At 48.1% G+C, this 24766-nt stretch overlaps 1 protein-coding gene across 3 annotated transcripts in view; it reads left to right on the top strand.

The window, feature by feature from the left end:
• The window catches only part of LOC109876727 (collagen alpha-1(XIX) chain), a 247488-nt gene extending 232556 nt beyond the window's left edge, over positions 1 to 14932 (top strand). For 2 of the 3 annotated variants that reach the window (XM_031813089.1, XM_031813087.1), the window contains 2 exons: positions 3240 to 3306; positions 6977 to 7364. In XM_031813089.1, coding sequence (XP_031668949.1) covers positions 3240 to 3306; positions 6977 to 7152 — 243 coding nt within the window. In that variant the 3' untranslated portion in view covers positions 7153 to 7364. Of the gene's footprint in view, positions 1 to 3239; positions 3307 to 6976; positions 7365 to 14802 lie in introns of those variants that run through there. The other variant, XM_031813088.1, reaches the window with a different exon arrangement.
• The last annotated feature ends 9834 nt before the right edge of the window (positions 14933 to 24766 follow it).

The raw sequence follows: 24766 nt of genomic DNA, 5'->3' as shown, positions 1-24766 counted from the left end.
AGCCCTAGAGATTGAAATAGTGGAACTCATGACGTTGGTTGAGACCACAGGAGATCGAGGCCATACTCAGGCCCTCAAGAGGAGAAAAACTGCATTGGCAGACCTGCTGGGTATCAGAGCACAGGGGGCACTGGTGAGAAGTAAATTTCAGGGAATATCTGAAATGGATGCCTCATCCAAATTTTTCTTTGGTTTAGAGAAAAAGAATGGACAAAGAAAAATTATTCATTGTCTCAAATCAGCTGTTGGACAAGAGCTCACTAGCCCTAGTGAAATTAGAAAGAGGGCAGTAGAGTTCTATGCTGAGCTCTACAAGTGTGAGTACAAAGAGGACAAAACAGTGACACAGCAGTTCTTTGATGGGCTCCCAAAGGTGGCTGCAGAAGCTCAGGTTGAGCTTGAGCAACCATTGTCTTTGCAGGATTTATACACTGCATTAAAAGGCATGGAAAATGGAAGGGCACCAGGCATTGATGGGCTTCCCGTTGACTTTTTTAAGTCTTTTTGGGCTATGTTGGGAGAGGATTGGTTAGAAGTAGCTAATGATAGTTTAACCGGAGGGTTACTACCAATAAGCTGCAGAAGGGCTGTCCTCACCCTACTGCCCAAAAAGGGTGACCCGAGGGAGGTGAAGAACTGGAGGCCGGTGGCTTTATTGTGCACTGATTATAAGATATTGTCAAAAGCTTTGTCCAACAGGCTGAGGGAGGTGATGGGGCAAATCATACATACGGATCAGTCCTACTGTGTTCCTGGCAGGCAGATAAGGGATAACATTTCTCTGATTCGTGAATTTTTGGACGTCTCTAGGGCTATTGGGTTGGATGCTGGTCTAATTTCAATTGATCAGGAAAAGGCATTTGACCGAGTTGAACATCAATATTTATGGCACACGTTTGAGGCGTTTGGGTTCAGCTCTGGTTTTATTGCCATGATAAAGGTGATATATGGTGACATTGAAAGTGTATTGAAAGTTAACGGTGGTTTGAGTGCTCCTTTTAAAGTGTGTAGAGGTATTAGGCAGGGATGTTCTATGTCAGGGATGTTATATGCCATTGCTATAGAGCCACTACTAAATAGCATTAGAAGTCGCATTGCAGGGGTGTGCCTTTCAGAGGATGTTCCTCCTATTCGTCTCTCAGCCTATGCTGATGATGTAGTTGTGCTAGTGAAAAATCAAGCGGAGGTGGATAGCTTGGGTCTAATGGTTGATCGTTTTAGGGGAATATCCTCTGCAAAGGTAAATTGGGAAAAGAGTTGTGCGTTACAGATTGGAGAATGGTCTGGAGGGATCATGGCTTTGCCAGGGGGGCTAGAATGGTGTAAGGGAGGTTTTAAGTATCTTGGAGTGTACCTAGGAGATGAGGGGACTATGGAAAAAAATTGGAGTGGGGTGGTTGAAATGGTGGAAGGGAGGATGAGGAGATGGCGTTGGTTATTATCTCGTATGTCATATAGGGGGCGCACTATTATAGTTAACAATGTGATTGCATCTGCACTGTGGCATCGGTTGTCAGTTTTAGAACCACCATCTGGCCTTCTGGCTAAGATACAGGCAATTATTGTGGATTTCTTTTGGGATAAATATCACTGGGTTCCACAAAGTGTTTTGTATTTGTCAAAAGAAGAGGGGGGACAAGGTCTTGTACATCTTGCTAGTAGGGCTGCTGCTTTCCGGTTTCAGTTTATTCAAAGGTTACTTTATGGACCGGAAAATGTGGTGTGGAGAGGGGTGGCAGGTCTTATATTACAACGGGTTGGAGGATTAGGTTTAAAGAAGGCTTTATTTCTGGTTGATAGTAGCCAGATTTCTAGGGAGGGAGTACCTCCGTTTTACAGAGGACTTCTCAGAGTGTGGAGCATAATGAAGGTGTCCAGACGAACTTCAGCGGAGTCAGTGCATTGGCTGTTGGACGAACCTCTGGTGTATGGGGCAAGACTGGATTGTACAACTGCAGCTGTTCCACATTTCTCCAAGATTCTGGTGAAGGGGAAAATCATCACCTTAAGACAGTTAATGGCCATGGCTGGGCCCGCCTTAATGGATAGAAGACGGGTGGCAGAACATTTGGGGATGAGGTCGGAAAGGATTGTCGGACAAATGCTGGGGAGCTGTAGGAAGGCTCTGTCAGCGGAAGAATGGGGTATGCTTAGTAGCCACAAGAAGAAGGTACAAGATGAAGACGTCTCATTTCCAAGACTAGGGATTACACCAGGTATCCCAGAGTCAGAAAGAAAGGCGTTATTGCTGGATTTGAGAGGGTTGGAGGAGGTGGGTTTGGATGAGGTGAATGGGAAGGACTTGTATAGGGGGTGTGGCAAGGTGTTGAATAAAGATAAATTGAAAAATAGAAAAGACACTCCATGGAGGGTAAAATTGGGCATTGATGATAGGGTATAGCCAGCTTGCAGGGCACTGTACAAACCACCGTTACAAAAGGCTACTGGTGATATGCAATGGAGGGTTTTACATGGCATCATTGCAGTTAATGCTTTTGTATCTGTTATTAATTCAGATGTTAGAGATGGATGTCCTTTTTGTAATATAAGAGAAACCATTTTTCACTGTTTTATGGAGTGTGAGAGGATAAAACCTCTATTGGAAATGATGGAATCTTTGTTTAAAGCTGTAGGGGAATTTTTCAATAACACTGTTTTTATTTTGGGGTTTCAATATAGTAAACAACAGAAAAGAAAATGTCAAATGTTACATTTTATTTTGGGACAAGCTAGGATGTCAATTTTTCTGAGTAGAAAACACAAGATAGAAACGGGATATGGGAAGGATGTAAGATGTGTTTTTAAAGGATTAGTGAAAGCAAGAATAAAAGTAGATTTTGAGTTCTTTTCAGCTGTAAAAGATCTCCTATTATTTGAGGAGAAGTGGGCCTACGAAAGAGCGCTTTGTTTTGTAGAGGAGGGGCAATTATTTTTTTCTGATGAAATAAGTTGAATGTATATGTTATGTATGTATTTTTGTTTAGGAATTACATTTGTTGTTTCATTTCTGAAAAGGCAGTGTGTCTTTTTATTTTAATTTTATGTTAACACTTGAGTAAAAAATAAAGGTTTTATAAAAACTCAAACTCTCTCCATCTCTCTCTCTCTCTCTCTCTCTCTCTCCATCTCTCTCTCTCTCTCTCTCTCCATCTCTCTCTCTCTCTCTCTCTCTCTCTCCATCTCTCTCTCTCTCTTTCTTTCTCTCTCTCTCTCTCTCTCTCTCTCTCTCTCTCACACAGAATGATGCCAATTCCATGGAGGAAATTAAAATGTTTATCCGGAATGAAGTATTGCGGTTGTTTGAAGGTACAGCTGTTACGTCTGAATCCTAACTTGTTGTCAACCCAATTTATCCTTCAGGGGGTCCCTTTGTTTTCTCCTCATTCTTTTAAGGATTTCAGGATTTCTAAATCGGGGGGAAATCTAAATTGGATATTGTTGCCTTAGTTCTTCAGGAAGTAAAAGAGTCCCAAGTAAAAGAATAGTTCATGCTGGGTGAAGGTATTTTATTGTTCTGCCACTGTGTTGTGATATTGAATGGCAGAGTGGTATTCAAGCCTCGGTTTAGTACATATCCTAACTAACTAATGAGCTACTGTATCACCTATTCTGTAAGGTTCTGCCTGAGTTATGGACATATTGTTGTTCTGTTCAATGTTTTCTACCTATATAGTAGTCTAAATAGCCCAATTCATGTTGTTAAATTCAAAATAATAAAATATACAAATTGCTGACACCATTCAAACCAATGAGGGTTTGGAACTTTAAAGCCAATTATCTCGGAATCATCTTTTTGCAGATAGAACCTTCTAGTCACAAGCTCTTGAATTGTCTATCACTTGCAGAGAGTGTTGGTATATTATCAAATCAAATGTTATTAGTCACATGCGCAGAATACAACAGGTGTAGACCTAACAGTGAAATGCTTATTTAACAACAACAACAATGCAGTTTTAAAAAATATGGATAAGAATAAGAAATAAAAGTAACAAGTAATTAAAGAGCAGCAGTAAAATAACAATAGCGAGACTATATGCAGGGGGGTACCGGTACAGAGTCAATGTGCAGGGGCACTGGTCAGTCGAGGTAATTGAGGTAATATGTACATGTAGGTAGAGTTATTAAAGTGACTATGTATAGATGATAACAGAGAGTAGCAGCAGTGTAAAAGGGGGGGACAATGTAAATAGTCTGGGTAGACATTTGATTAGGTGTTCAGGAGTCTTATGGCTTGGGGGGTAGAAGCTGTTTAGAAGCCTCTTGGACCTAGACTTGGCGCTCCGGTACCGCTTGCCGTGTGGTAGCAGAGAGAACAGTCTATGACTGGGGTGGCCAGAGTCTTTGACAATTATTAGGGCCTGGTATAGAGGTCCTGGATGGCAGGAAGCTTGGCCCAAGTGATGTACTGGGCCGTTCGCACTAACCTCTGAAGTGCCTTGCAGTCGGAGGCCGAGCAGTTGCCATACCAGGCAGTGATGCAACCAGTCAGGATGTTCTCGATGGTGGAGCTGTAGAACCTTTTGAGCATCTGAGAACCCATGCCAAGTCTCCTGAGGGGGAAGAGGTTTTGTCGTGCCCTCTTCACAACTGTCTTGGTGTGCTTGGACCATGTTAGTTTGTTGGTGATGTGGACACCAAGGAACTTGAACCTCTCAACCTGCTCCACTGCAGCCCCATCGATGTGAATGGGGGCGTGCTCGATCCTCTTTTTCCTGTAGTCCACAATCATCTCCTTAGTCTTGATCATGTTGAGGGATAGGTTGTTATTCTGGCACCACCCGTGAGGGGCCCCTGTGTTGAGGATCAGCGTGGCGGCTGTGTCGTTACCTATCCTTCCCACCTGGGGCCAGCACGTCAGGAAGTCCAGGATCCAGTTGCAGAGAGAGGTGTTTAGTCCCAGGGTCCTTAGCTTAGTAATGAGCTTTGAGGGCACTATGGTGTTGAACGCTGAGCTGTAGTCAATGAATAGCATTCTCACATAGGTGTTCCTTTTGTCCAGGTGGGAAAGGACAGTGTGGAGTGCAATAGAGATTGCATCATCTGTGGATCTGTTTGGGCGGTATGCAAATTGGAGTGGGATTAGGATTTCTGGGATAATGGTGTTGATGTGAGCCATGACCAGCCTTTCAAAGCACTTCATGGCTACAGATGTGAGTGCTACGGGTCGGTAGTCATTTAGGCAGGTTACCTTAGTGTTCTTGGGCACGGGGACTATGGTGGTCTGCTTAAAACATGTTGGTATTACAGACTCGGACAGGGAGAGGTTGAAAATGTCAGTGAAGACACTTGCCAGTTGGTCAGTGCATGCTCACAGTACACGTCCTGGTAATCTGTCTGGCCCCACGGCCTTGTGAATGTTGACCTGTTTAAAGGTCTTACACACATCGGCTGCAGAGAGCTGATCACACAGTCTTCCAGAACAGCTGGTGCTCTCATGCATGTTTCCGTGTTATTTGCCTCGAAGCGAGCATAGAAGTAGTTTAGCTTGTCTGGTAGGCTCGTGTCACTGGGCAACTCTCGGCTGTGCTTCACTTTGTAATCTGTAATGTTTGCAAGCCCTGCCACATCCAACGAGCATCAGAGCCGGTGTAGTACGATTCGATCTTTGTCCTGTATTGATGCTTTGCTTGTTTGATGGTTCGTCGGAGGGCATAGCGGGATTTCTTATGAACTTCCAGGTTAGAGTCCCGCTCCTTGAAAGTGGCAGCTCTAGCCTTTAGCTCAGTGCGGATGTTGCCCGTAATCCATGGCTTCTGATTGGGGTATGTACGTACGGTCACTGTGGGGGACATCGTCGTCGATGCACTTATTGATGAAGCCAATGACTGATGTGGTGTTCTCCTCAATTTCCTCAGAGGAATCCCAGAACATATTCCAGTCTGTGCTAGCAAAACAGTCTTGTAGCTTAGCATCTGCTTCATCTGACCACTTTTTTATTGATCTAGTCACTGGTGCTTCCTGCTTTAATTTTTGCTTGTTGGCAGGAATCAGGAGGATAGAATTATGGTCAGATTTACCAAATGGAGGGCGATTGAGAGACTTGTATGCGTCTCCTCGTGTGTGGAGTAAAGGTGGTCCAGAGTTGTTTTCCTTCTGGTTGTACATTTAACATGCTGATCTAAATTTTTGAAAACGTATTCAAGTTTCCCTGCGTTAAAGTCATCGGCTATTAGGAGCACTGGGTGAGAGTTTTCTTGTTTGTTGGCGGAATACAGCTCATTCAATGCTGTCTTAGTGCCTCAGTCTGTGGTATAGTATGTAAACAGCTACAACAAATACACATGAAAACTCTCTAAGTAGATTGTGTGGTCTACAGCTTATCATGAGATACACTACCTCAGGCGAGCAATAGCTTCGAGACTTCCTTAGATATCGTGCACCAGCTGTTATTTATAACCAGCCAGCTGTATGTTGATAGTGTCGTCTTTCAGCCACGGCTCCGTGAAGCATAAGATATTATAGTTTTGAATGTCCCTTTGATAGTTTAAACGTTTGCGTATGTCATCTATTTAATTCTCCAAAGATTTCACGTTTGCTAGCAGAATGGAAGGAAGTGGAGGTTTATTTCGATTGCCTACGAATTCTCAGAAGGCAGCCCGCCCTCTGGACCCTTTTTCTCTGCCTTTTCTTCATGCAAAACACAGGGATCTGGGCCTGTTCCCGAGAAGCAGTATATCGTTCACGTCGTTAAAGGAAAAAATAGATTCTGCCAGTCCGTGGTGAGTAATCACGGTCCTGATGTCCAGAAGTTATTTTTCGGTCGTAAGAGACAGTAGCGGCAATGTACAAAATCAGTAAAAAAACAAGTTACAAACAACGCAAATAAACGAACAAAAAAACACAATCGGTTGGGGACACATAAAACGCCAGCCTTCTTCCCCGGCACCATTGTTATACAATGATACAGAATGTGAATCTATCACTTGCAGACATTGTTGGTATTATTGTAATACAGAATTTTTATGCCACTCACCAGAGAGACTATCAAGCCATGCCATGCAGAAAACGCCGGCGGCCATTTTAGCGGCGCAGGTTCGACAGGGTTCTCCCGGTCCCCCTGGCAACGACGGATCCCCAGGGCCTCCAGGGGAAGAAGGCCCCCCCGGCCCTCAAGGTAAGAACCACAGGCTGCTAAAACCACTGGAGACATAAAGTAATGCTCCTCCACACTCTGTCTTACACCAGCATAATAGATCTACATCTGAATAGAATATAAGAAAATAAGTTGTGTTCTACTCTACTATTATTTTCTCTTCTCTTTTATACCCTTCTCTTCAATTGTCATCTCTTCTGCTCTACCCTAATCTGCTCTGCTCTACTCTGCTCTGCTCTACTCTACTGTGCTCTACTCTACTGTGCTCTACTCGGTTCTAATCTATTCTGTTATATTCTACTCTATTCTGTTCAATTCTACTCTATTCTGTTATATTCTACTCTACTCTTCTATTCTACTCTACTCTTCTATTCTATTCTACTCTATTCTGTTCAATTCTACTCTACTCTATTCTGTTCTATTCTATTCTACTCTTCTATTCTATTCTACTCTATTCTTCTTTTCTCTTCTTGTTTTCTTTTATACTACTCTTAAATTTGTATCTAATCTGCTCTGCTCTATTCTACACTACTCTGCTCTGCTCTATTCTACTCTACTCTGCTCTGCTCTATTCTACTCTACTCTACTCTGCTCTGCTCTAATCTACTGTGCTCTACTCTACTCTATTCTACTCTATTCTTTTCTACTCCACTCTACTCCTCTCCACTCCTATTCTCTCCTCTCCTCTCTTTTCCTCTCCACTCCTCTCTACCACCTCTCTCTACTCCTCTCCATGTCTCTCCACCCCTCTCCTCTCCTCTCTTCTCCACTCCACTCCTATCTTCTTCTCTCCACTCCTCTCTACCACCCCTCTCCTCTCCACTCCTCTCCTATTCACTTCCCTCCACTCCTCTCCACTCCTCTCCTATCCACTTCCCTCCACTCCACTTCACTCCTCTCTACCACCTCTCCACTCCTCTCCTATCCACTTCCCTCCACTCCTCTCCACTCCTCTCCTATCCACTTCCCCCCACTCCTCTCCACTCCTCTCCACTCATCTCCTATCCACTTCCCTCCACTCCTCTCCACTCCTCTCCTATCCACTTCCCCCCACTCCTCCCCACTCCTCTCCACTCCTCTCCACCCCTCTCTACTCATCTCCTATCCACTTCCCTCCACTCCTCTCCACTCCTCTCCTATCCACTTCCCTCCACTCCTTTCCACTCCTCTCCACTCCTCTCCACTCCTCTCCTATCCACTTCCCTCCACTCCTCTCCACTCCTCTCTACTCCTCTCCTATCCACTTCCCTCCACTCCTCTCCACTCCTCTCCTATCCACTTCCCCCCACTCCTCTCCACTCCTCTCCTATCCACTTCCCTCCACTCCTTTCCACTCCTCTCCACTCCTCTCTACTCCTCTCCTATCCACTCATCTCCACTCCTCTCCACTCCTCTCTACTCCTCTCCTATTCACATCCCTCCACTCCTCTCCACTCCTCTCCTATCCACTTCCCCCCACTCCTCTCCACTCCTCTCCACTCCTCTCCTATCCACTTCCCCCACTCCTCTCCACTCCTCTCCACTCCTCTCCTATCCACTTCCCCCCACTCCTCTCCACTCCTCTCCACTCCTCTCTACTCCACTCCTATCCACTTCCCTCCACTCCTCTCCTATCCACTTCCCCCCACTCCTCTCCACTCCTCTCTACTCCTCTCCACTCCTCTCTACTCCTCTGCTATCCACTTCTCTCCACTCCTCTCTACTTCTCTCCACTCCTCTCCACTCCTCTCCACTCCTCTCTACTCCTCTCCTATCCACTTCCCTCCACTCCTCTCCACTCCTCTCCTATCCACTTCCCCCCACTCCTCTCCACTCCTCTCCACTCCTCTCCTATCCACTTCCCTCCACTCCTCTCCTCTCCTATCCACTTCTCTCCACTCCTCTCCACTTCTCTCCACTCCTCTCCTATCCACTTCCCTCCACTCCTCTCCACTCCTCTCCTATCCACTTCCCCCACTCCTCTCCACTCCTCTCCTATCCTCTTCCCCCCACTCCTCTCCACTTCCCTCCACTCCTCTCCTATCCACTTCCCCCCACTCCTCTCCACTCCTCTCTACTCCTCTCCACTCCTCTCTACTCCTCTGCTATCCACTTCTCTCCACTCCTCTCTACTCCTCCCCACTCCTCTCCACTCCTCTCCACCCCTCTCTACTCCTCTCCTATCCACTTCCCTCCACTCCTCTCCACTCCTCTCCTATCCACTTCCCTCCACTCCTTTCCACTCCTCTCCACTCCTCTCCACTCCTCTCCTATCCACTTCCCTCCACTCCTCTCCACTCCTCTCTACTCCTCTCCTATCCACTTCCCTCCACTCCTCTCCACTCCTCTCCTATCCACTTCCCTCCACTCCTCTCCTCTCCTATCCACTTCTCTCTCCACTCCTCTCCACTTCTCTCCACTCCTCTCCTATCCACTTCCCTCCACTCCTCTCCACTCCTCTCCTATCCACTTCCCCCCACTCCTCTCCACTCCTCTCCTCTCCACTCCTCTCCTATCCACTCCTCTCCTATCCACTCCTCTCCACTCCTCTCCACTCCTCTCCTATCCACTTCCCTCCACTCCTCTCCTATCCACTTCCCCCCACTCCTCTCCTATCCACTTCCCCCCACTCCTCTCCTATCCACTTCCCTCCACTCCTCTCCTATCCACTTCCCCCCACTCCTCTCCACTCCTCTCCACTCCTCTCCTCTCCACTCCTCTCCTATCCACTTCCCTCCACTCCTCTCCACTCCTCTACACTCCTCTCCTATCCACTCCTCTCCACTCCTCTCCACTCCTCTCCTATCCACTTCCCTCCACTCCTCTCCTATCCACTTCCCCCCACTCCTCTCCTATCCACTTCCCCCCACTCCTCTCCTATCCACTTCCCTCCACTCCTCTCCTATCCACTTCCCCCCACTCCTCTCCACTCCTCTCCACTCCTCTCCACTCCTCTCCTCTCCACTCCTCTCCTATCCACTTCCCTCCACTCCTCTCCACTCCTCTACACTCCTCTCCTATCCACTTCCCCCCACTCCTCTCCACTCCTCTCCACTCCTCTCCTCTCCACTCCTCTCCTATCCACTTCCCTCCACTCCTCTCCTCTCTCCACTCCTCTCCTATCCACTTCCCTCCACTCCTCTCCATTCCTCTCCACTCCTCTCCTATCCACTTCCCCCCACTCCTCTCCACTCCACTCCTCTCCACTCCTCTCCTCTCCTCTCCACTCCTCTCCTATCCACTTCCCTCCACTCCTCTCCTATCCACTTCCCCCCACTCCTCTCCACTCCTCTCCACTCCTCTCCTCTCCACTCCTCTCCTATCCACTTCCCTCCACTCCTCTCCACTCCTCTCCACTCCTCTCCTATCCACTCCTCTCCACTCCTCTCCACTCCTCTCCTATCCACTTCCCTCCACTCCTCTCCTATCCACTTCCCCCCACTCCTCTCCTATCCACTTCCCCCCACTCCTCTCCTATCCACTTCCCTCCACTCCTCTCCTATCCACTTCCCCCCACTCCTCTCCACTCCTCTCCACTCCTCTCCTCTCCACTCCTCTCCTATCCACTTCCCTCCACTCCTCTCCACTCCTCTACACTCCTCTCCTATCCACTTCCCCCCACTCCTCTCCACTCCTCTCCACTCCTCTCCTCTCCACTCCTCTCCTATCCACTTCCCTCCACTCCTCTCCTCTCCTCTCCACTCCTCTCCTATCCACTTCCCTCCACTCCTCTCCATTCCTCTCCACTCCTCTCCTATCCACTTCCCCCCACTCCTCTCCACTCCACTCCTCTCCACTCCTCTCCTCTCCTCTCCACTCCTCTCCTATCCACTTCCCTCCACTCCTCTCCACTCCTCTCCTCTCCACTCCTCTCCTATCCACTTCCCTCCACTCCTCTCCACTCCTCTCCACTCCTCTCCTATCCACTTCCCTCCACTCCTCTCCAATTCCCCCCACTCCTCTCCACTCCTCTCCACTCCTCTCCTATCCACTTCCCTCCACTCCTCTCCACTCCTCTCCTATCCACTTCCCTCCACTCCTCTCCACTTCCCCCACTCCTCTCCACTCCTCTCCACTCCTCTCCTATCCACTTCCCTCCACTCCTCTCCACTTCCCCCCACTCCTCTCCACTCCTCTCCTATCCACTTCCCTCCACTCCTCTCCACTTCCCCCCACTCCTCTCCACTCCTCTCCACTCCTCTCCTATCCACTTCCCTCCACTCCTCTCCACTCCTCTCCACTCCTCTCCTATCCACTTCCCCCCACTCCTCTCCACTCCTCTCCACTCCTCTCCTCTCCACTTCCCTCCACTCCTCTCCACTCCTCTCCACTCCTCTCCTATCCACTTCCCTCCACTCCTCTCCACTTCCCCCCACTTCCCTCCACTCCTCTCCACTCCTCTCCACTCCTCTCCTATCCACTTCCCCCCACTCCTCTCCACTCCACTCCTCTCCACTCCTCTCCTCTCCTCTCCACTCCTCTCCTATCCACTTCCCTCCACTCCTCTCCACTCCTCTCCACTCCTCTCCTATCCACTTCCCTCCACTCCTCTCCAATTCCCCCCACTCCTCTCCACTCCTCTCCACTCCTCTCCACTCCTCTCCTATCCACTTCCCTCCACTCCTCTCCACTCCTCTCCTATCCACTTCCCTCCACTCCTCTCCACTTCCCCCACTCCTCTCCACTCCTCTCCACTCCTCTCCTATCCACTTCCCTCCACTCCTCTCCACTTCCCCCCACTCCTCTCCACTCCTCTCCTATCCACTTCCCTCCACTCCTCTCCACTTCCCCCCACTCCTCTCCACTCCACTCCTCTCCACTCCTCTCCTATCCACTTCCCTCCACTCCTCTCCACTCCTCTACACTCCTCTCCTATCCACTTCCCCCCACTCCTCTCCACTCCTCTCCACTCCTCTCCTCTCCACTCCTCTCCTATCCACTTCCCTCCACTCCTCTCCTCTCCTCTCCACTCCTCTCCTATCCACTTCCCTCCACTCCTCTCCATTCCTCTCCACTCCTCTCCTATCCACTTCCCCCCACTCCTCTCCACTCCACTCCTCTCCACTCCTCTCCTCTCCTCTCCACTCCTCTCCTATCCACTTCCCTCCACTCCTCTCCTATCCACTTCCCCCCACTCCTCTCCACTCCTCTCCACTCCTCTCCTCTCCACTCCTCTCCTATCCACTTCCCTCCACTCCTCTCCACTCCTCTACACTCCTCTCCTATCCACTCCTCTCCACTCCTCTCCACTCCTCTCCTATCCACTTCCCTCCACTCCTCTCCTATCCACTTCCCCCCACTCCTCTCCTATCCACTTCCCCCCACTCCTCTCCTATCCACTTCCCTCCACTCCTCTCCTATCCACTTCCCCCCACTCCTCTCCACTCCTCTCCACTCCTCTCCACTCCTCTCCTCTCCACTCCTCTCCTATCCACTTCCCTCCACTCCTCTCCACTCCTCTACACTCCTCTCCTATCCACTTCCCCCCACTCCTCTCCACTCCTCTCCACTCCTCTCCTCTCCACTCCTCTCCTATCCACTTCCCTCCACTCCTCTCCTCTCCTCTCCACTCCTCTCCTATCCACTTCCCTCCACTCCTCTCCATTCCTCTCCACTCCTCTCCTATCCACTTCCCCCCACTCCTCTCCACTCCACTCCTCTCCACTCCTCTCCTCTCCTCTCCACTCCTCTCCTATCCACTTCCCTCCACTCCTCTCCACTCCTCTCCTCTCCACTCCTCTCCTATCCACTTCCCTCCACTCCTCTCCACTCCTCTCCACTCCTCTCCTATCCACTTCCCTCCACTCCTCTCCAATTCCCCCCACTCCTCTCCACTCCTCTCCACTCCTCTCCTATCCACTTCCCTCCACTCCTCTCCACTCCTCTCCTATCCACTTCCCTCCACTCCTCTCCACTTCCCCCACTCCTCTCCACTCCTCTCCACTCCTCTCCTATCCACTTCCCTCCACTCCTCTCCACTTCCCCCCACTCCTCTCCACTCCTCTCCTATCCACTTCCCTCCACTCCTCTCCACTTCCCCCCACTCCTCTCCACTCCTCTCCACTCCTCTCCTATCCACTTCCCTCCACTCCTCTCCACTCCTCTCCACTCCTCTCCTATCCACTTCCCCCCACTCCTCTCCACTCCTCTCCACTCCTCTCCTCTCCACTTCCCTCCACTCCTCTCCACTCCTCTCCACTCCTCTCCTATCCACTTCCCTCCACTCCTCTCCACTTCCCCCCACTTCCCTCCACTCCTCTCCACTCCTCTCCACTCCTCTCCTATCCACTTCCCCCCACTCCTCTCCACTCCACTCCTCTCCACTCCTCTCCTCTCCTCTCCACTCCTCTCCTATCCACTTCCCTCCACTCCTCTCCACTCCTCTCCACTCCTCTCCTATCCACTTCCCTCCACTCCTCTCCAATTCCCCCCACTCCTCTCCACTCCTCTCCACTCCTCTCCACTCCTCTCCTATCCACTTCCCTCCACTCCTCTCCACTCCTCTCCTATCCACTTCCCTCCACTCCTCTCCACTTCCCCCACTCCTCTCCACTCCTCTCCACTCCTCTCCTATCCACTTCCCTCCACTCCTCTCCACTTCCCCCCACTCCTCTCCACTCCTCTCCTATCCACTTCCCTCCACTCCTCTCCACTTCCCCCCACTCCTCTCCACTCCACTCCTCTCCACTCCTCTCCTATCCACTTCCCTCCACTCCTCTCCACTCCTCTCCACTCCTCTCCTATCCACTTCCCCCCACTCCTCTCCACTCCTCTCCTCTCCACTTCCCTCCACTCCTCTCCACTCCTCTCCACTCCTCTCCTATCCACTTCCCTCCACTCCTCTCCACTTCCCCCCACTCCTCTCCACTCCTCTCCACTCCTCTCCTATCCACTTCCCTCCACTCTTCTCCACTTCCCCCCACTCCTCTCCACTCCTCTCCACTCCTCTCCTATCCACTTCCCTCCACTCCTATCCACTTCCCTCCACTCCTCGCCTATCCACTTCCCTCCACTCCTCTCTACTCTGACCACATCTGCTACACTATAACCTGACCTGAAGTAATACATAACAGCCTTTAATACAGCTCAAAGCTACTTTTTGAACGAAGGGAAGTTGTGTGCAGGTGTATTCATGGGTTATTACTGAGTTTGGTGGTGTACTTTAGCTCACCTGAGTACCTGCCTTCAAGCCAGTAGCAGGAGAGCTCAGGTCACTGAGTTGAAACAAAAAGGATCTTACAATCTAAATTGAATAAACAATGTAGCTTCCAATACCCATAGGCCCTGTAGTTCTGTGTTGTGATGGAGACAGAAGGAAGAGAAAAGTACTACTCTTTTAGGGAAGATGTGTTGCTGAAACAAGAGAGTGAAATAAAGAAGTACTACTCTTTTAGGGAAGATGTGTTGCTGAAACAAGAGAGTGAGGAGAATTGGAAAATATATTTGCTTTCTTTCAGAGGTTGTTTGTGTGAACGTCTGGGGGATTCAATGAAAGTGAATGGACACTACTGTGTTGTAAGGATTCGTAGGTATTTCTCTCCTGCTAGCCAGATATATCAATACAGACTGAAGGGATGAGATGGAGAGAAGGGGGTAAGGAAAGGAGGAGTGTGGTGCTGTTGGTGATCAACATAGCTGAGCCGTCTCTCTCTCTCTCTCTTCTCTCTCTCTCTCTCTCTTTCTTTCTTTTTTTTCTCTCTCTCGCTCTTTCTCTCTGTGATAATATGAAGACAAATGAAGAATTGGGAGGAGAATAAGAGAAAGTAATATCAGTTTGGACAGAAAAGAGCACCACGATTGATACCTCACTCCCCTCAACTCCACGAAAAAACAAAGCTCTGGTAAAATCTAAAAGGAAAGGAGCGAGGGGGAGAGGGGGGAGAGGGGAGAGAGGGGAGAGAGGGGGGAGAGAGGGGAGAGAGGGGGGAGAGGAGAGAGAGGGGAGAGGGGGGAGAGGGGAGAGGGGAGAGAGGGGGGAGAGAGAGGAGAGAGGGGGGAGAGGGGAGAGAGGGGAGAGAGGGTGGAGAGGGGAGAGAGGGGGGAGAGGGTGGAGAGGGGAGAGAGGGGGGAGAGGGAGAGGGGGGAGAGGGGAGAGAGGGTGGAGAGGGGGGAGAGGGGAGAGAGGGGAGAGAGAGGAGAGAGGGGGGAGAGAGGGGAGAGAGGGTGGAGAGGGGGGAGAGAGGGGGGGAGAGAGAGGGTGGGAGAGGGGGGAGAGGGGAGAGAGAGGGGAGAGAGGGGAGAGAGAGGGGAGAGGGGGGGTGGAGAGGGGGGAGAGGGTGGAGAGGGGGGAGAGGGGGGAGAGGGGAGAGAGGGGAGAGAGGGGGGAGAGGGTGGAGAGGAGAGAGGGGGGAGAGGGGAGAGAGGGGGGAGAGAGGGGAGAGAGGGTGGAGAGGGGGGAGAGTGGGGGGAGAGGGGGGAGAGGGTGGAGAGTGGACATCCTTTGTTAAACCCTGGGCAACTCTCTGACTGCTCAGCTCACACAAACAACCTCCTTCATCAATAACGACTCTCTGACTGCTCAGCTCACACAAACAACCTCCTTCATCAATAACGACTCTCTGACTGCTCAGCTCACACAAACAACCTCCTTCATCAATAACGACTCTCTGACTCCTCAGCTCACACAAACAACCTCCTACATCAATAACAATTTGATTTGTTACCTCTATAAGACATTGAATAGAATTACCTAGCATGCTGCGCCCACTGTGCAATCTCTTCTAGTTCCTGTTGTAAGAGCCATGCAGGTTCTAGTGATGAATTATACTGCTAAACATATAGGTGCTTTGCGGTTCCATGTAGATCCCGTTTGAGAGCCATGTTTATAAAGAGAGTCATCGATTGAACCCTTTTTGGTTCAATATAGTACCATCTCTTCTAGCAGTGTCATGTGTCCTAATGTGTTGGTCCTTATGTCTTAGAGCAGGGGTGGGCAGCTCCAGTCCTCCAGGCCCTGATTGGTCACACACTTTTTCTCCATCCCTAGCAAACACAGCTGATTAATCACCTGGCATTCTAAACTGAAGATCATGATCAGGTGATTATTAGAGTCAGGTGTGTTAGCTGGGGCTGGAGAGAAAACTGTGACACCAATCAGGCCCTGGAGGACTGGAGCTGCCCACCCCTGTCTTAGAGCAGGGGCATCTAGCTACCTCACAGTGTTCCATGTATCTAACTACCAGTGTTAACGTTGATACAGTATAACTGACTACGAGTAAGATAATATGCGGCTGTCAACAATTACAATGTAACTACCAAGTGAATGTACTTAATCTACTGTGTCTAGACCACGTTTCCCAAACTCGGTCCTGGGGACCCCAAGGGGTGCATGTTTTGGTTTATGCCCTAGTACTACTCAGCTAATTCAAATAGGGAAAACACCAAAACGTGCACCCGTTAGGGTCCCCAGGACCCAGTTTGGGAAACGCTGGTCTAGGCTAATCGTATTCATCATATTAAGTATCACTCAGAATTCAACTGACCTGTTTCTATTGCTTCAATGGTTTTCCCTGTTTGATTTGATATGCTTCAATGTCCTGTCTGGTTTATTTGATATGCTTCAATGTCCTGTCTGGTTTATTTAATATGCTTCAATATCCTGTCTGGTTTATTTGATATGCTTCAATGTCCTGTCTGGTTTATTTGATATGCTTCAATATCCTGTCTGGTTTATTTGATATGCTTCAATGTCCTGTCTGGTTTATTTGATATGCTTCAATGTCCTGTCTGGTTTATTTGATATGCTTCAATATCCTGTCTGGTTTATTTGATATGCTTCAATGTCCTGTCTGGTTTATTTGATATGCTTCAATATCCTGTCTGGTTTATTTGATATGCTTCAATATCCTGTCTGGTTTATTTGATATGCTTCAATATCCTGTCTGGTTTATTTGATATGCTTCAATGTCCTGTCTGGTTTATTTGATATGCTTCAATGTCCTGTCTGGTTTATTTGATGTGCTTCAATGTCCTGTCTGGTTTATTTGATGTGCTTCAATGTCCTGTCTGGTTTATTTGATATGCTTCAATGTCCTGTCTGGTTTATTTGATGTGCTTCAATGTCCTGTCTGGTTTATTTGATGTGCTTCAATGCATCAAAGTGGTTCTAATCAAAATGCAGCTTCTTCTTTACAAATAATTATTTGTTGGGAAAATCAAGAGGAAAATGTTTGTCTCTTGGGGTAAATCGCAAAGAAATTCAACAAGTTTTTAATTCTGCCGTTGTTGACTTGTGCCTCCTCTACTCCACGCGGCTGGGGAGAGAGAAGGAGAGAGAGAGAGAGAGAGAGAGAAGGAGAGAGAGAGAGAAGGGGAGAGAGAGAGAGAGAGAGAGCGGTACAGAGGGAGGGAGAGAGAGGGTGAGAGGGAGGGAGGGAGGGAGGGAGGGAGGGAGGGAGGGAGGGAGGGAGAGAGAGAGAGAGAGAGAGAGAGAGAGAGAGAGAGAGAGAGAGAGAGAGAGAGAGAGAGAGAGAGAGAGAGAGAGAGAGAGAGAGAGAGAGAGAGAGAGAGAGAGAGAGAGAGAGAGAGAGAGAGAGAGAGAGAGAGAGAGAGAGAGAGAGAGAGAGAGAGAGAGAGAGAGAGAGAGAGAGAGAGAGAGAGAGAGAGAGAGAGAGAGAGAGAGAGAGTGGGAGAGGGGGAGAGAGTGAGTTTTGGTTAATATTTTCTCATTATGTCTGTCATCCTCCACTGGAGAGCATCTCTCCTCTGGAATATCCAATTTGACTTCCTCTCCAATGTGCCAAAATGAAGAGTTTATGAAGAAAAATAACCTCTCTGCTGGATCCACCCTCTCTTCTTGACTCATGGTTGTGATATGACTTGGGGCCGTGATCTGTCAAACTATTGAAGTACATCCATAGACATAGATCCATGGATACAGTCTCCAAATGATGTTAATTGTAGCGATGGGGGATTAGGGGGTTTGTAGATGTTCTTACCTAACTTTCTCACTGTTTGATGTTATTGGGTCATCTTTGCCATTTTTTTCACATTTTTTGACTTATGTCACAATTTTTATTGACCTCTGTCACTGCGTTTTTAAATTTGATTGTATTTTATAAGACATTATTGGCTTTCTTCCCGTACACATGTACCATGTTGAAGATTTATAAATCCATTATGTTTTACGTTGATATTTCTTTGGCCGTTTTGCCATTTTCCAATTGTGTATTACACCTTGCCATACATCTTGGGTTTGTTCATTGTTTTGTTTTGTTTTATCTAATATATTCGATGCACTAAGCATTTGCACCTGCTATTTCAGAGAGAGTAAAAAACACATAAAAGCTAATAAAATGAATACAGTCAGTAGCCAGCAGGTATGAATGCATTGATTATATTGTAAAGCCATGAGGCAGGTGTGGATGCTTAGTGAATCAGCCACTAAGTACAATCTACAGTTCCCTTTCCAACATCCAGGCAGTTTGTTAATCACTGTCATTTACACAGCAGTGTCCCCCTGGCTCTCTGTGCTGCTTTCTGTTGGTCAATGAAGCTGGGAAACACAATGCTGCTTGTCAATGTATCTGTAGGATGTCGGTCCCCTCAGTGGATCAATATGTCATATCCTCTTCATCCCCATGGGCCCATGCAGTGGTTTGTTGTTTTAAAGGTGAAATCTGGGATTTGTACAGCAATTATTTTTTTTCAATTTTCAATTAATAATTTATAGCCATTGATTCCTAAAGAATATAAGTTATGAATGCCTCATGAGCTTAGTAGAACTGTCTTACACCGTCAGTGTAATTGTAAACAAACACTGTGTAGCTTCAGAATGTGGTTAAACTATCATTTTGATCTCCTGGATGGTCAGTTCTTGCATCCATAGCTCCGAGTGGTTACATTTATTCAGACACATCTTTCAGCTGTATACCATCAAAGTGGCGGGGCTGGAGCATCTGCTTGGTTGTTGTTTGAATGACGGACTACAGCTTTAAGGTACAGTGCTATTCTTTCCCATGGAATGCTACAGTATGCCGGCTCCCTGAGTGAGGGCTGGAGGCGCCGTGAGTGTTTGAAAGGAGACTCATGATAGTCTGCTCTGTGTGGAATGTCTCTCTCCAGGAATGCATTTCGGGGCATTTTACAAGCCTTTTCTCTCTGAGATGTTCTCTGTCTTGTAAATAGCAGCAGCAGAGCATTTCACAGTTTCCCCTTTGGGCTTGGCTGGACAGCAGTGAAAAACACTGCTTGATACTTCTCTCAGTCAGAGTTTCTGATGGTTTCCCAACCAGCTCTCTGGACCTGAGACTCAGTTACTTTAAGGTGCATTTTGGGAGGAAATTGCCTGCGTCCCAAATGGCATCCTATTCCCTATATAGTGCACCACTTTTGACCAGAGCCCTATCAAAAGTAGTTCACTATATAGGGAATATGGGTGACATTTTGGAGGCAGACCTTGTCTCCCTCCCTCCAAGCAACCAACCAACCAGCTCTCTGGTTATGGGGCTCAGAACTAAACCAGTCCTCCAGTTCCAAATCTACATTTGCTATTGCAGTGCTGTTCTATCGGCTAGTTCTCCTATTCTCGCCAGTGCTTGTCATATTATCAACCTGTCTGCATGGAGACATGACAGTTGCATGAGTGTACTGTATGTGTTTGTGAATTTCAATGAGAAAAGAGTACAAAAGGATACTAACTCACTTGCCAGACTCTGAAAATGCTTTAATTTCTCTGGCCTGCTTGACCAGCCTCTGAATATGCTTTAATTTCTCTGGCCTGCTTGACCAGCCTCTGAATATGCTTTAATTTCTCTGGCCTGCTTGACCAGCCTCTGAATATGCTTTAATTTCTCTGGCCTGCTTGACCAGCCTCTGTCGTGATGCATAATGTGCATGAGCTTTCACTGTGTTAGGAACCGTCTGTTCAGAGTTGAAAGTGTAATCATGTATGCAGTATATGTGTAGTTACTCGTTCCCCATCCCTATGAAAGGATCTGAAGTAGACACTGTTTCAGGGTGTAAATGGTTGGATGGCTTTTAGTTGGTTAAGGAGTTACAATTGCTTGTTCAATTCATTACATTTTGGGTTCTACCTTTATAAAGTGTGATGTGAAATTCCAGGCAGTGGAAGAAGCTACAGTACCACTTCTAGAGGCAGTTACAGTACCACTTCTAGAGGCAGTTACAGTACCACTTCTAGAGGCAGTTACAGTACCACTTCTAGAGGCAGTTACAGTACCACTTCTAGAGGCAGTTACAGTACCACTTCTAGAGGCAGTTACAGTACCACTTCTAGAGGCAGTTACACTACCACTTCTAGAGGCAGTTACACTACCACTTCTAGAGGCAGTTACAGTACCACTTCTAGAGGCAGTTACACTACCACTTCTAGAGGCAGTTACACTACCACTTCTAGAGGCAGTTACAGTACCACTTCTAGAGGCAGTTACACTACCACTTCTAGAGGCAGTTACACTACCACTTCTAGAGGCAGTTACACTACCACTTCTAGGGGCAGTTACACTACCACTTCTAGAGACAGTTACAGTACCACTTCTAGAGGCAGTTACAGTACCACTTCTAGAGGCAGTTACAGTACCACTTCTAGAGGCAGTTACAGTACCACTTCTAGAGGCAGTTACAGTACCACTTCTAGAGGCAGTTACAGTACCACTTCTAGAGGCAGTTACAGTACCACTTCTAGAGGCAGTTACAGTACCACTTCTAGAGGCAGTTACACTACCACTTCTAGAGGCAGTTACAGTACCACTTCTAGAGGCAGTTACACTACCACTTCTAGAGACAGTTACACTACCACTTCTAGAGGCAGTTACAGTACCACTTCTAGAGGCAGTTACACTACCACTTCTAGGGGCAGTTACAGTACCACTTCTAGAGGCAGTTACAGTACCACTTCTAGAGGCAGTTACACTACCACTTCTAGAGACAGTTACACTACCACTTCTAGAGGCAGTTACAGTACCACTTCTAGAGGCAGTTACTGTACCACTTCTAGAGGCAGTTACTGTACCACTTCTAGAGGCAGTTACTGTACCACTTCTAGAGGCAGTTACAGTACCACTTCTAGAGGCAGTTACAGTATCACTTCTTCTAAACGGACCAACCGGTTTTCATGAAATATTGACAGAAGGTTCAGGAAGTCAACTTCATTCCTTTCAGTAAGGTTTCATGCTGATGCTTCTCAGAGCAGGCTTCTTCATCAGAGCATTTGCCATCAGTTTGTTGATTAAATGATTGTTTCTCTCTTCCTATTTCTCCATTGAGAACGTCATTGATCACACAGTGAACACCTTCTGTTGTTGATCCTCCTTCAGGAGAATCTCTGTTTGACTCCTGACTTTGACCCTCTTTGATTAAAACAGCGTCTGCATTCCAAATGGCATCCTATTCCTTTTATAGTGCACTACTGTTGGCCACAGGGCTCTGGTCAAAACTAGTGCACTACTGTTGGCCATAGGGCTCAGGTCAAAACTAGTGCACTATTGTTGGCCATAGGGCTCAGGTCAAAACTAGTGGACTACTGTTGGCCATAGGGCTCAGGTCAAAACTAGTGCACTACTGTTGGCCATAGGGCTCAGGTCAAACCTAGTGGACTACTGTTGGCCATAGGGCTCAGGTCAAAACTAGTGCACTACTGTTGGCCATAGGGATCAGGTCAAAACTAGTGCACTACTGTTGGCCATAGGGCTCAGGTCAAAACTAGTGCACTATTGTTGGCCATAGGGCTCAGGTCAAAACTAGTGCACTACTGTTGGCCATAGGGCTCAGGTCAAAACTAGTGCACTACTGTTGGCCATAGGGCTCAGGTCAAAACTAGTGCACTACTGTTGGCCATAGGGCTCAGGTCAAAACTAGTGCACTACTGTTGGCCATAGGGCTCAGGTCAAAACTAGTGCACTACTGTTGGCCATAGGGCTCAGGTCAAAACTAGTGCACTACTGTTGGCCATAGGGCTCAGGTCAAAACTAGTGTTCTACTGTTGGCCATAGGGCTCAGGTCAAAACTAGTGCACTACTGTTGGCCACAGGGCTCTGGTCAAAACTAGTGTTCTACTGTTGGCCATAGGGCTCAGGTCAAAACTAGTGCACTACTGTTGGCCACAGGGCTCTGGTCAAAACTAGTGTTCTACTGTTGGCCATAGGGCTCAGGTCAAAACTAGTGTACTACTGTTGGCCACAGGGCTCTGGTCAAAACTAGTGCACTACTGTTGGCCATAGGGCTCAGGTCAAAACTAGTGCACTATTGTTGGCCATAGGGCTCAGGTCAAAACTAGTGCACTACTGTTGGCCATAGGGCTCAGGTCAAAACTAGTGCACTACTGTTGGCCATAGGGCTCAGGTCAAAACTAGTGCACTACTGTTGGCCATAGGGCTCAGGTCAAAACTAGTGCACTACTGTTGGTCATAGGGCTCTGGTCAAAACTAGTGCACTACTGTTGGCCACAGGGCTCTGGTCAAAACTAGTGCACTACTGTTGGCCATAGGGCTCTGGTCAAAACTAGTGCACTACTGTTGGCCACAGGGCTCTGGTCAAAACTAGTGCACTACTGTTGGCCATAGGGCTCTGGTCAAAACTAGTGTTCTACTGTTGGCCATAGGGCTCTGGTCAAAACTAGTGCACTACTGTTGGCCATAGGGCTGTGGTCAAAACTAGTGTTCTACTGTTGGCCATAGGGCTGTGGTCAAAACTAGTGTTCTACTGTTGGCCATAGGGCTGTGGTCAAAACTAGTGCACTACTGTTGGCCATAGGGCTGTGGTCAAAACTTGTGTTCTACTGTTGGCCATAGGGCTGTGGTCAAAACTAGTGCACTACTGTTGGCCATAGGTCTCTGATCAAAACTAGTGTTCTACTGTTGGCCATAGGGCTGTGGTCAAAACTAGTGCACTACTGTTGGCCATAGGGCTGTGGTCAAAACTAGTGTTCTACTGTTGGCCATAGGGCTGTGGTCAAAACTAGTGCACTACTGTTGGCCATAGGGCTCTGGTCAAAACTAGTGTTCTACTTCTGGGAATACGGTGCCATCTGGGATGCAGACAGCATCTTTGCTCTGTTTTTAATTCTTCAGAGACTCTCGCTTGCAGTCAGGCAGGCAGCTCTCTTGCTGTCAGGAAGAGCCATGTCACCCCATGACACCACACACTTCCAACACACACAAACACACACACATCCAACACACACACACTTCCAACACACACACACACATCCAACACAGCCGCCGTTGGCTCGGTGTGATGATGCCTGTTTTGACAGCATGCCAGAAGACAAAGGCTGCATCTCAAATGGCAACCAATTCACTATATAGTGCACTACTTTTGACCAGGATTCATAGGGCTCTCGTCAGAAGTAGTGCACTATGTAGGAGAATAGGGTGCATTTGGGATACAGGGAGTGTATTATTATTTAATGACCTGGGATTTCTTTCTGAGCAACATATTTCTACATAAGCTGCAACTACTGTAGTAGTGGATACGCCTCACATGAACAGTTACAGTAACTACTGTAGTAGTGATACACCTCACAGGAACAGTTACAGTAACTACTGTAGTACTGATACACCTCACATGAACAGTTACAGTAACTACTGTAGTACTGATACACCTCACAGGAACAGTTACAGTAACTACTGTAGTAGTGATACACCTCACATGAACAGTTACAGTAACTACTGTAGTACTGATACACCTCACAGGAACAGTTACAGTAACTACTGTAGTACTGATACACCTCACATGAACAGTTACAGTAACTACTGTAGTAGTGATACACCTCACATGAACAGTTACAGTAACTACTGTAGTAGTGGAGACACCTCACATGAACAGTTAAGGTACTCAGATCTCCTGACATCAGTTGCCATGATGAAATAGGCCATCGGGCTTCCTGGAAACCACATAGAGAGGAGTTGAAGGCCGTCCACAGTGTTGAGACTTTTGTGTTGCTGTGATGTTGACAGGGACAGTCCAGTATTGAGAGAGAGAAGCAGCACTGTTGGTACCAGATGTACACTATTCAGGCTGCGTAGAGCGGACATGAGATGACTTATTCCTCACCTCATCATAAACCACTCATCACAAACTCTTTATGTATAAACACGTTGGGATTCATCTACCTCTGGTCCTGTTCTCCAAAACCCTGGTCCCAGATCTGTCCATCTCGTTGTATAGCCAACTGGCGTGGTGCTATGTTTGGCATGACAATGACCATAACAGTTGGCAAGGCAACATAAACTGATCTGGAACCAGGCTACCTGTTGCCCTCCTATGGCTGGGAGTCCAGTCCAGTCTGCTGTCTTTGGCTGGGAGTCCAGTCCAGTCTGTTGTCTTAGGCTGGGAGTCCAGTCCAGTCTGTTGTCTTAGGCTGGGAGTCCAGTCCAGTCTGTTGTCTTTGGCTGGGAGTCCAGTCAAGTCTGTTGTCTTAGGCTGGGAGTCCAGTCCAGTCTGCTGTCTTAGGCTGGGAGTCCAGTCAAGTCTGTTGTCTTAGGCTGGGAGTCCAGTCCAGGCTGTTGTCTTAGGCTGGGAGTCCAGTCCAGTCTGTTGTCTTAGGCTGGGAGTCCAGTCCAGTCTGTTGTCTTAGGCTGGGAGTCCAGTCCAGTCTGTTGTCTTAGACTTGGAGTCCAGTCCAGTCTGTTGTCTTAGGCTGGGAGTCCAGTCCAGTCTGGTCATTGTCTTGTGTTTCTTTCTAGGGTACAGAGGTCAGAAAGGAGAGAGGGGTCAGCTAGGTCTGGGGATACC

Source organism: Oncorhynchus kisutch, unplaced genomic scaffold (genome assembly GCF_002021735.2).
Source record: "Oncorhynchus kisutch isolate 150728-3 unplaced genomic scaffold, Okis_V2 Okis04b-Okis11a_hom, whole genome shotgun sequence".
Lineage (NCBI taxonomy): Eukaryota > Metazoa > Chordata > Actinopteri > Salmoniformes > Salmonidae > Oncorhynchus > Oncorhynchus kisutch.
Note: the sequence above shows the minus strand (reverse complement) of the source record. Positions and strands in the feature narration are given on the sequence as shown.